Source organism: Triticum urartu, chromosome 2 (assembly GCF_003073215.2).
Source record: "Triticum urartu cultivar G1812 chromosome 2, Tu2.1, whole genome shotgun sequence".
In the NCBI taxonomy this organism is placed as follows: domain Eukaryota; kingdom Viridiplantae; phylum Streptophyta; class Magnoliopsida; order Poales; family Poaceae; genus Triticum; species Triticum urartu.
The window spans coordinates 639,871,842-639,884,159 of record NC_053023.1 but is presented as its reverse complement, the minus strand read 5'-3'; the positions used below and the strand labels follow the sequence as shown (position 1 = coordinate 639,884,159).

Genomic DNA, 12,318 nt, shown 5'->3' with positions numbered 1-12,318 from the left:
TGACACGGGAGGATCCGGCGGAAGAGCATGACCTGGACTATGTTGACAAGCTTAAGTTTCTTGCTTGTCATGTTCCGGATACACTTCTGGAGTCCATCCAGCTCCATCGATGAACCCCAGGACAGGCCCTTCTCCTTCCAGGAAGTGAGCCGCATGGGGATTCCGGATCGAAACTCGGGGGCCGCCACCCAGTTGGTGTCGTGCGCCTCGGTGATGTAGAACCACCCCGATTGCCACCCCTTTACGGTCTCCATGAAGGAGCCCTCGAGCCATGCAACGTTGGGCATTTTGCCCACCATGGCTCCGCCGCATTTCGCTTGTTGGCCGCCTACAACCTTCGGCTTGATATTGAAGGTCTTCAGCCATAGGCCGAAGTGGGGCCGGATGCGGAGGAAAGCCTCGCACACGACGATGAATGCCGAGATGTTGAGGATGAAATTCGGGGCCAGATCATGAAAGTCCAGCCCGTAGTAGAACATGAGGCTGCGGACGAATGGATGGAGGGGAAACCCCAATCCGCGGACGAAATGGGGGAGGAAAACCACCCTTTCGTGAGGTTCCGGGGTAGGGACGATCTGCCCTGCGGCTGGCAGCCGGTGCGCGGTATCCGCGGCTAAGTATCCGGCTCCACGTAGCTTTTTAATGTGCCCCTCCGTGACGGAGGAGGCCATTCACTTGCCTCCCACTCCGGACATGTTTGGAGAGAGTTGAGGAGGAGGATGCGGACTTGGGCGCTGGAGCTCGAGTGCGCGAGAATGGATGAGCAAGGAGGAAGAAGGCGTGGGTAGAAAAAGGTGAGATCTTATCCCTTTATAAGGGCGGACTAAACTATGCGCCCCCACTAGCCTGGTAAAACTCGCTTATCCCCCAAGCGTCGTAATTGATGGCGTGGTTGGGTTACCCACGTTCGTATTGATGAGAATCTCGTAATAAGGGGAACACGATCTCTGCTTTGACAAGACGTGTCAAGAAACCGCCTCGCGTTATGTGTGGGGGCTGGTTAAAGGAAAACGGTTCAAATAATTACCGGGCCGTGGCGTGATGTCATGCTGCCCAAACGTGTCGGCAGATTAGATTTGTGATAATATTATTCTCTCTACGGTGGTATGTGGAACTTATTTTGCAGGGTCGGACACTATCCTTGTATTCAAATTCTTCCGTGGTGTATTCGGAGGAGGAACCCGCCTTGCAATGTCGAAGACAACACTGCGCGCCGGACTCATCGTCATTGAAGCCTGGTTCAGGGGCTACTGAGGGAGTCCTGGATTAGGGGGTCTCCGGACAGCGGACTGTTGGACTATGAAGATACGAGATTGAAGACTTCGTCCCGTGTCCGGATGGGACTCTACTTGGCGTGGAAGGCAAGCTAGGCAATACGGATATGTATATCTCCTCCTTTGTAACCGACCTTGTGTAACCCTAGCCCCTTCCGGTGTCTATATAAACCGGAGGGTTTTAGTCCGTAGGACAACATACAATCATACCATAGGCTAGCTTCTAGGGTTTAGCCTCTCCGATCTCGTGGTAGATCAACTCTTGTAATACTCATATCATCAAGAATAAATCAAGCAGGACGTAGGGTTTTACCTCCATCAAGAGGGCCCAAACCTGGGTAAAACATCGTGTCCCCTGTCTCTTGTTACCATCCGCCTTAGACGCATAGTTCGGGACCCCCTACCCGAGATCCGCCGGTTTTGACACCGACAACGGTATTTATAGACTTGAGATTAGGGTCAGTAGAGCCACGTGGGCCCCACAAGGTAATAGGGTGCGCCCAGGGGGTGGTCGCGCCCTGTTGCCTTGTGGGCAACTGGTGGCCCCCTCCGGTGGATCTTCGCTCCAGTATTTTTTATATATTCCATAAAAATCTCCAAAAAGTTTCTTCCATTTTTGAGAACTTTTATTTTTGCACAAAAAACAACACTATGGTAGTACTTCTGAAAATAGCGTCAGTCCAGGTTAGTTTCATTCATATCATGCAAATTAGAGTCCAAAATAAGAGCAAAAGTGTTTGGAAAAGTAGATACGATGAAGACATATCAGAGCCTCATGTCCAAACATCTATAGACCGTTATCCAACTGCATCTATAGTTGATACTCCACCCAAGACCATTGTCTAGCATGCATCTTAAAGTATTAAATAAAACTGAGTATTGCATTAAGTATGATTACATGAAATAGATGATATATCGTATTTACCCCACGTTCAAAGGACAATTCCGCAATCATTGTTTTATCCCTAGTGGCAACAACACAATACAAGCCTTTTCCACTTTATGTTGTTGTGGTAGATTACTTGAAGGATTGAACCCAACTATCATACACAACTCCCTCTTGGAGATCACTAATCAAACTTGGCCAAATAAAGAAAAATATATCAGAGAGCATATATGAATAAGAATTATGCAACAAAGAAACCAAATTGATCTCAAAAGAATTCATGGTTAGATCATAAAGTGGCAATTCATCACACCGCAATAACACACCAATAGATTATGTCTGATGGATCACAATCATGTAGGCAGCTAATGTTATCTTTGTATTGACAAGAAAGGGAGAGAAGACCATTTAGCTACTGCTATGGACACATAGTCCAAAGGAAACTACTCACGGACGATCATGGTGACCTTCAAGTTGATGGAGATGGCCACCGTGATGATTTCCCCCTTCGACGGAGTAGTGGAAAAGGCCTCCGGATTGGGTCACCATGGAATAGAGAGGCGTGGTGGCAGAAAAAAATCATCTATATTTAGGGTTTTCGAAGCGGAATAAAAATATATATGCCGAGAGGTGGTGGAATGGGGGCCTGTGGTCCCCCACTTGGATGGAGCATGCAGCCATCCGCCTGACCACATGGTGGGGCCACGTGATAGGACTAAAGTATGTAATTTTCTCTTAGTCAAGTTGCTGCTCTACCGGCTGCACCCAGCGAGTAGCAATGTCAAATTGTGTTGAGGAGAGAGGCGACCCGTCCCCATGCCACGACGGCGGTTAGCAGCAACGAGCCGATGATAGCCGAGTGGCGATCCACGCAAAACGAACACTACTACATAGGCACAACCTCATAGATATTTTCTTTTTCCATAAATTCTCGTTTGTCAGTGAGCACCATTTTTATACAAGTTGTAGATTGTAGCACTATGAATAATCTTAAAATCAATCACCGGGAGTATGGTTTAGAATTCAAAACAAATTGTTCTCTCCTTTGGCTGGCACACCCAACTTTTCCGTTCTACCACTGCTAGGCTCACTCTTATCATAGCGAACCTGACCTGAACTGTACATGGTAGTATCAAGAAACCACTAACCAAAAGGTGGTGGCGGGAAAGATCAGAAGGTTGGACGAGGTAGCCTAACAAAAAACGCCCCGTGTCACTCCACGTGGTGACTCGGGCACAAGCCTAGCCGCCATCGTACACCACCCTGTCTCCACCCCTCCTCCCCTGCCGTCGCATGGGCTGCTGGGAATGCACTGCCTCGGCGGCTTCACCCCGATCAACGACATTTAGCTCGAGCAATGGGCTGTGGTGGGTCTTTCTGGCCAGATCTGGTTCTCTAGGAGGCCCGGAGGAGGCTCGGTTAGCGACTGGTTTGCAGCAGTTTGCAGGGTGGCTCCCTTACGGGATGGTGGGTTGCGGTGGTGTCGGTCTGGGCAGGCCTTCAGGGTGCTGCGGGTTGTGCACCGAAAGGATCTATGTGGTGCAACACATGGCGTCTGTTGGCTCTGATCTGGTGTGGTGTGTCCACGACATTGCCCTTGAGATAGGTGTTCGGCTCTCCGGGCGAAAGTCTTGCTCGAGTTTGGTCGGGGATGGTGACAAAGGATACCTTCGGGTGTGGTTGTTTGGAGGCGTCAAACGAAACATCTAATTTTGCTAAGAGATAAACAAGATGAGTTATTATTGTTTAAATTCTACCCCGCCCTTCAATGTGACTGCCTGGAACATCTTGGATGTAGAGAAACGCCAAGATTTTTGACAATGTCTACCAAATGGCTTTCTATCTTTCTTTTAATAAAGTTTCAGTGCTGGGGTTTTGCCTACAGTTGTCAATTCTAAGAGAAAAATATTAGAAAAACGTTACCTTTCAACCAGCGGATCGTGCTCTCGCATCTGCCGTGCGCGGAGCCGTTGGATTACTTTTGATCAAACAGTCCACGTGTACGTATAGATTCTACGCCTCGCATCCGCCGTCCTCGGAAGCCAACGCACCCACTGTATGTATTAGAATTTTGCAACATCCTTCATGTTTCTGAAACATAGGAATGTTGCAGTGGCACCACGACGGTGCGACGATGTGGACTAAAAATTTCTGTAACATAATATCTGTTGCAAAAATAATTCTGTAACATAATATCTGTTGTAAAAAAATGTCTGCAACATTATCTTTGTTGCAAAAAATAAAATCTACAACACAACCTTTGCCACAAATGTTTTCTATAACAAGACCTCTGTTGCAAAAATAATATAAAAACTTCGCAACAAGATCTTTGTTGCAAAAAAAATATGCAACACAATTTATGTTACAACACCCATTTTTTGTGACAAAATGTTTCCGCAACAAGGTCTCTGTTGCAAAGTAGAGTAAAATATTCAATCTAGATTGTGCCGAATCAGACGGCTCGCGCAGCGGCGAATCTTTTAAAAGGATCCGCCAGCCGACGCGTAGCAGTCCCCAAAATATTAGGATACTTTGGCAGTATATTTTAATATATCCTACTAATGAGCGTTCAGGAGACTGGAATATAACAATTAAAAAATAAGAGCTGAACGCGATAAAAATATTGATTTCCCGAAAAGGAGCGGCTCCGAACTATCCAACGATGCTGACACGTACAGGTGTGGTGGGTAAAATTTTCATTCTTTCTTTCTCCTCTTCATGTTCTAAGTTATGTACAGATTTCACGGCAGACCAAAATTTTGAACTCACTGTCACATTACATCAAACTATAAAGAAAAGGGAAAAGGGGCTAGCGCCTATTTACTGTTCAATCTAAAATATATTAATGCAAAACCAAGCAAAAAAGTTCTTCTAATTTGCCAATCAGCATTCGATGCAGACCAGTCAAATGCTGTACATTTGTCTTGCTCATACTGATTGCCTGCTTCTGCATTGACAGAACATGTGGAGTATCAGATTGCTGAAGTCAAGTTAGAAATACACAAACAGAAGTCATGTTTCCGGTTAGGTTCGACATGTATTTTTAACAAAATTTAACCGCATATCAAATGCATATTTCATGTCAAATATTGCTGAGACTACTATTAAAATATAATTTGTATTGCCAGAATCAAACGTGAAGATCATGCAGGTGCATAAGTTTCATCTTTGAGGTATTCAGTGTATAAAGGCAATGTACTCCCTCCGTCAAGTATTTTGTATCATTTACGCAAGTCAAGTATTTTGTATTTACCTGTCTTCTTCTGTAAGAAGCTCTTCCTGATTTCTCCATGCAAAAAACACAGGAGAAGATAAATTCTGCAGTAGCTTCTGTACACAAAAAACTTCACCACCTTTCCCTTCTAAGTGACTAAACCTATTATAATAGCTATCAATTTTAGTCTGAGAGTATGTCCTCCAATTCAGGAATGTCTGGTCCAGCAATACGGCCGTAGTCTGGATCAGTCTCATTTGATGAATCCCCTCCCAAGGGTGTATTCTCTCCATAGTCCAAATCGCTCCAGTCAAACTCTGCATCACTGGTATGATTCCCGGGAGCTTCACCAGCACGATTGCTTAGGTTCGGCTTACTATGCCCAGTTCTTCTCTTTGTCCTTGCACAAATGCAGTCCATAGGGTGCTCGTGAAATTCACCTTTTCCTGGTTTAATCTCATTTGGCTCACCCATAAACCCCTTTTGGTACATCTGAACTTTGGATGCAAATGTGTCCCAGCTCATGCTGGTTCGATTAAGGAAGAGTGAAGAGAGCTTCTTAGAATTGGGTCGTATGGTCCTCTTGTGCCCAAAGTATCTCCTGAAATCAGCATTTATTTCAATCAATCTACTTACATTTACAGGGTATTTGAATATGCAGGCAACAATTCATATTGTAAAAAATCTACTGCTATTCAAATTATTGTAGAACTGCACAAAAGAGATTACCTTCGACCAGCCAACATTCTTGCCATGTTGCCATTGTTATTTGTCACGAAAACATCGCTGCCATCACACACTACATAATCAAGGGCGGCCATGCGAGACGAGAATGGCAAGAAAGGTGCCAGCTCCTCCTTGCTTGATAGAGTCTCCTTCGAGTGGAAGTTTGGGAAGAGCGCTTTCAGAGGTGCTAATGTCTCCTCTCCTCCATATACATCCCCCGACGCAACATATAGGTGGACATCCTTCCCAAAACCCAATGCCCTGAGCATGAAGCCAACTTCTTCAGGTGTTAGAGGACATTTGCCATGCCGGCGCTCTCTGTCAGGGTTGCTTTCCTGCACATAAGTTTGAGTGTAACTGTAAAAAACTGAAAGGGCCATACATTAATAACCATGAATGAAGAATGGTCTCTTACATGCAGTGTATTCCACCTCTTACGTATTGCACCTAGTTCCCTTCTCTCAATTTCGCCACCCCCAAAGTAGCATCCCGAGAAGGCCAGCATGTCAGGCTCAAATCTGTCATAGGTTAAGTGGGTGAAGAAAATTCGCTTGTACTGCATAGCCAACACAAAATTTATTTGAAAGAAGTATTACCTTAGGTGAAGAGCAATGAAGCGTCCACTTTTGGCTCTCATTCTTTGGACAAGCAATCGGCCCATTTCGAGAATTGGATCTGTGAACTTTAGTGCATGATAATTGACTCTACACCTCAGCTTTTGAAGATCAGTCTCCAACCTGTTGGAAACCCGGTAGTCAAATTTTGTTAGTTGAACAACCTGCATGAGCAGAAATGCAAGAAACATGTCAGAATTGAGCATTTTCAGCCTGAAGTTCTGAACATAAGAAATGTGTCATGTTGACAATCCGTAATGCTTACATGTTTCTTTAAAAGGGCAGGTAGTACTCGGTTCTCATAGCATTTTGGAGTACACTTCCTAGGTACACGCATCTTATATGGAAATGGTGTTTTCCCATTTATATCAGGTACTTGTCGTATGATCTTTACATCATTTGCGAGCGAGGATATGAATGAGTCAGCATCAAATATCTCCCCAAAATCACTGTGATACAGAACACCGAATTAGCACATGGTGCTTTGCCAGAACAACCAAAAGAGGGTAAAGATTGTTACCTTGCGTCATTCCAGAAAGATGCCTGATCAAGCTTTGGAATGACAAGTGTTGCATTCAGAATGCGCGCTGCAACAACAGCATCTATGATCTGGAAACAGATAAGCAGAAGCGTTTTTGTGTCATTTATTGAATTTCATCACTTATCTAAAAATGGGGAATATTATCATGACAAACTTCTGATGTTGGAACATTAGAGTTTCATCACTCTGTATAGCAAGAAGACACGAGTCTGAGCACAAACAAAGAATTGATTATCTGGATACCCGCTCACAGTGATAACTCATACTGATTGGTCAAGAAACACACGCTATGACCTCGAACCGAAAGTTGTTCAGATTGATAACTCATACTCATAGGTCAAGAAACACACGCTATGATCTCGAACTGGAAGTTGTCCAGATTGATGACTCATAGGTCAAAGAAACACACACTATGATATCAAACTGGAAGTTGTTCAGATTACTCAAGATCAGAATTTTTTTTTATTAAAGCTCAAGATCAGAATTGGCAAGTAAGTATTCAGGTACACGTTTCCTACGGTATAGGGTAGTTGTATATGACAGCTAATACTAACAAGAAAGGAATAAATACAGTGGTGCAGTCATGCAGCGCTTCCAAAAGTAGTTGGAGCATACCAAGAAAAGACGGAAATGCAGGGATGCAGCCAAAGGCGTCAACAAGTTGTTGGAGTAAATTGAATTGACCAGGGCTATACCATAGATGCTTACAACTGAAGAAAACTGACATTATTGTACTATTAGCACATGGCCAAGCCCAAGAGTCTCATCATTGCGAAACCTAGACTGACATTAGACCACTAACACAGTAATTCAGGTAGGCTATGTATACATGGAAATTACGATGTAATTCAACTGCAATATATTCACACTGTTGGACCAAGCAAAAAGACAATAATTCGATGGGACAAGCCAGCAACTAGCATGGCAGCACGTTCGTTCGTACTCACCCCTGTTCGCTGCTGGTTCAGGCCCCCGCTGGTGGCGATCATCAGATAGCGATTCGACTCGGTGACAGCCTTGGCATCTGCTGAAGGGGAAACTTTACTGTTAGCGAGCAGTGAGACACGAACACGAGCAATGGCAATGCTAATCTTGTGAAGCAAAACAATCCGTATACGGAAGGGAACGAAATTGCTGCAAGCAACAGGCGTGCGCACCGGCGAACTCCTTGGTGGCGTCGCTGCAGCCAACGAAGTGGTGCGCCGTCTTCGACGTCCAGAGCTCCTCCCCCAGCCTGCTCCCGCCACTCTGAAGAACAAATTAATCAGGCGAATTGGCCGCTCGATTTCACCGGGTTTAAGCGCAAGAAACGGTGAGGCAGAGCGCGGGGTTATCCACTCACCGGAACGGTGAAATCGACGGTGCCGACGAGATTCCTGCGCAACTCGGCCGGTTTGTTCAACTGCTCCGCGAAACAAAAGGGGGGGAGAGGAAAAACAGCAAACAGAATCGGCATTAAGGCAGGAAGCGAGCGAAAATCGGAGAGCATTGCATGGGCCGACGGCGACCCCCGTCGCCGCAAAGTCGCGCCTTTTGTTAGGAGGGGAAAGCGTACCAGGAACGGCGGGTTGGGGCGCCGGACGCCGCCGCCGCCGCCGCCACCCCCGAGCGGCGGCGAGAGGAAGCAGTGGAACGCGACGACGACGAGCAGCAGGCCGGCCGCCGTGAACGCCGCCGCGGCCGGCGCCACCGAGGGCACCACCCAGCGGCCGTGGTGCTGCCCGCGCCGCCGCCTCGACCCCATGCGGCGCCCCTCCTCCTCCACTCACGCGCGCGCGCACGTACGACGCGCGCACGCCTTGTTCCCTTCCCGCTCCGGTCCTGCTGGGCCTCGTGATCGAGCGTGCGGGTTTTGGTGGTGGCGGCAGAGATGGGAAGCGGCCGGGGCCGGAGGCGGACGGAGGTCCAGGCTTTTGTTTCGTTAGTTGGGTGGCAACATTTGGCGAGAGAGCAGGCAGTAGAAAACGATGAGACGGCAGGAGAAGCGACTGCCTCCTCCTCCTAGACTACTAGCGGGGCGGCTACCGGGAGATCAATCATATATATCGCCAAAGAGAGGGGGCTACAAGCAAATAAATAAACAACACCAGTGGGTCAGTAAAAAAATGGAGGATCAGAGCGAATCCCCGCACACTAACCGCTTTTAATTCCGTTCGGCCGTTCCGATTATATAGTACACACTAATCTAATCCAATGCAAAGCATTACCCTCAAAAAAATCTACTTATGTAAAGCAGATTCAACAAAAAAAATCGTTATGGAGAAAAAGAAATCGCGTGGGATCAGAGCCGATGCGTGTCTCCTACAGTAATTTGAGGGAAGCTGAGAGTGGCATCCGGAGAAACGCCGCATGATGGCCAGATTAGATTAGAGAGAGAGAGATTAAACCGTTGTATATACGGTGACGGGGGTGGTACAGTACCCTCCAGCGAGGACGGCGCCCCCGCGAACGAATCCCAAATAATTACAGGCCTCATTGAATGCGCAGTCCACCCGTCTGGTGCTAATTCATTGCAATTTGCTGCTAGGGTATTCATGCTAGTAATAAGGTGCTTCATTTACGATCCGATTCAAACGAGAGATCACACGTGCCGTTGCCCTGATTTATTTTTTTTGTTTCTTTCCTCTCTTTTTTTTCCAAGAGCAGCAGACCGCCCGCCCAATGGGAGCGTTAACCATGGTGCGCCGCACGACGTGATGAAGCGTGCACGTAGCCAGCTTTCTTTTTGTTAGTTAATTGATTAATATAATTAATTAATTAATTCGTGTCGCATAAAAAAAAAGGATGGATGGTTGGTGGTGAGGGAGAGGGGCGACGTCGCACATGCAGGAGCAGTCCACGTGATGGTTGCCTTGGCTGTACCGCTTTCGACGATCCTAGCGGCCAACAAGCGACCGGCCACGACCGATCCCGTCCCAGCGGGCCCGCCTTTCCGGCCGTATGCCGAGCCGGACTCTTTGTTCATCTGGCATGCAGACGGCGTGCTGCGCTCGGGGAAAAAGACTGCGGTCAAGTTCGACATGCACGGACCATGACCGATGACCGCCCTTCCATGCACTATATAACCAAAACAGGATGAAAATGGAACTTCGAAATAGAGAAATTGTTTCCGAATGTTTTACCCTCTCTTTTTTTGCACTTTGGCTCTGTACTGGATTACTATAAAAAAGTATTAGTACTACTAGTAAGTAGGGGTAATTTTCTTGGTACAAATTAAAGAACAAAAAAAAAGGAAAAGACGGCGAGTTGTTTGGTTTTTTTTTTTTGAGTAAGGCAAGTTGTTGGGATTCGCTGCAGGTTTTCAGTGCTGCAAAACAGCCTGCTCTAGAAGAATACACCTCTACCGGGTCTACGTACCGAATGCAAGGTGAAAGGCCTACTGAACTCCGGTGATTGCTGCGTTGAAACGCATTCTGTTAGTAACAAATTTAATCGAAAGATATTCCAGCTGTCTTGCATCAACTACTCCCTCTCTTTTGGGCCTTATTTTAACTCCGGGCGAGAATAAACCCCGGATGGGTAAAAGTCGGTTTAGACGGCCTGCATGTGATTTGGACAGAAGAAAATGTTTGTTGCACCCAAGTGGGGCGGGGGTGGCGCATACGGTGGGGCCACGTACCCCTAATAACAAACTGGACGCAGCAACAAAATCATGCGTCGATGGGTGGATTAGAAGAAAAGTCCCCATCACCCACCACCGGTCCCAGCCCATCAGCTCATGAGGTTTTGCTTTGTGTTTCCCCTTGAGTACACTATACAGACCAATAATTGGCTTGGACAAAGTCTCTGTAGCTTTTGCTAATATAGCAATGGCATTTGTCTGTTCCCTTAAAAATATAATTTTTTTAGACATTTCAAATGGACTACACATACGGATGTATGTGGACATATTTTAGAGTGCAGATTCACTCGCTTTGCTCCGTATGTAGTCAGTTGTTGGAATCTCTAAAAAAGAATCATATTTAGAAACGGAGGAAGTAGATGGTGGTATTTGTTTGTTTAGTTATGTGTCGTGTAAATGCATCCGTTGCTAAAACTGTACTGGATTAGAACCGCGGCTGCTCATGGACTGTTTCAGTTAGAGTTGCGCGTGACACCCCGCTTGTCATGTCACTAACTCGCTGTTTTCTTCTTCTTCTGGATGAAGCAACCAAGAAATCTAGGAGCAGCATACAACTTTGGGAGCAGAACGGTACCAGAAAAGCAGTTGATTATTCGTTTCAGTAGAATATATGCTCCGAGTCTAAGCTATCCCCATGATTTTATCTTTTATAGGTGTCTACGGCTAAACAAGCCAGGGCATCACCTAAAGAGGGGCTAATGGCTTTCCAGAAACACTTCTTCTTCGATATAACCCCCTAAACACAACAACGGCTGAAATCGCACCGTACCCCTTCATTAAAAAGGGTAGGATCGTTCCAGCACATAAAAAGCCGCCGCCCCGCGCGACGGGGCTGTACCCGTGCGACGGGGCTCTACGCCGACTACCCGTACACGCGTCCGTCCGCGTACGTACGAGGACGACCAAAGAAAAAAAACGACGCGACCTGTCGAGCGACGTATTCGTGGCGACGTGGAGAAAAAAAACGGCGTGACCTGTCGAGCGACGTACTCGTGACGACGTGGCGTCGACTGGACGAAAAAAAAACAAAAATAACACGACACGACGTGTGTGGACGGGCGGTTGCGTGCCTTCTAAGCGACGGTCAAGGGCGGTTCCCGACGTGGCCGTCGGCCCGATGCGCCATTAATGCCGGCGTTAAGCCGGGCGTCGGTCACCTACCGGACGCCCTCCCCCACCCACCGACGCCTGCCTTTAAAACGCCGCTCGTCGCCCCGTCTGCCTCCCCCACTCCACTCGGCGTGCCTCGACCCGCTCACCCCACCCACCGACGAGCTCCCTTTCCCGGCGGCCTCCATGGCGTCCGATGGCGGCGGTAGCTCATGGCCGACGAGCCTGGGCACGCCGGAGACAGACGAGCTCATCTGTCTCGGGATGATGGTGCCGTCGGGCTGCCGTCTGCCTCGCGCGTTCCACATCACCGCCGACGGGTACCCGACGA

At 47.3% G+C, this 12,318-nt stretch overlaps 1 protein-coding gene across 2 annotated transcripts; it reads right to left on the bottom strand.

Moving 5' to 3' along the window:
• Nucleotides 1–4,841: 4,841 nt before the first annotated feature.
• LOC125539355 (O-fucosyltransferase 6-like) lies at nt 4,842–9,268 on the bottom strand. Of its 2 annotated transcripts, none has more exons than XM_048702797.1 (11): nt 8,811–9,268; nt 8,598–8,657; nt 8,413–8,503; nt 8,203–8,282; nt 7,235–7,323; nt 6,980–7,163; nt 6,697–6,878; nt 6,516–6,618; nt 6,104–6,435; nt 5,414–5,975; nt 4,842–5,107 (listed from the first exon to the last, which is right to left on the bottom strand). In XM_048702797.1, exons 1-10 carry the CDS (start codon nt 8,997–8,999, stop codon nt 5,558–5,560), a joined length of 1,728 nt encoding a protein of 575 aa, XP_048558754.1. In that variant the 5' UTR covers nt 9,000–9,268; the 3' UTR covers nt 4,842–5,107; nt 5,414–5,557. The 2 variants fall into 2 exon arrangements, with proteins under 2 accessions (XP_048558754.1, XP_048558755.1); XM_048702798.1 differs by having other exon boundaries at nt 8,203–8,279.
• Between the last annotated feature and the right edge of the window lie 3,050 nt (nt 9,269–12,318).

What these genes read in the sequence shown, in the direction of transcription:
- LOC125539355 (XM_048702797.1), bottom strand. Translation starts at nt 8,999, where the DNA reads ATGGGGTCGAGGCGGCGGCGCGGGCAGCACCACGGCCGCTGGGTGGTG. An exon ending in TCTTTCTGGAATGACGCAAG is followed by an intron (nt 7,164 to 7,234) that starts GTAACAATCTTT and finishes TCTGTATCACAG; the next exon opens with TGATTTTGGGGAGATATTTG. An exon ending in AGAGGTGGAATACACTGCAT is followed by an intron (nt 6,436 to 6,515) that starts GTAAGAGACCAT and finishes ACTTATGTGCAG; the next exon opens with GAAAGCAACCCTGACAGAGA.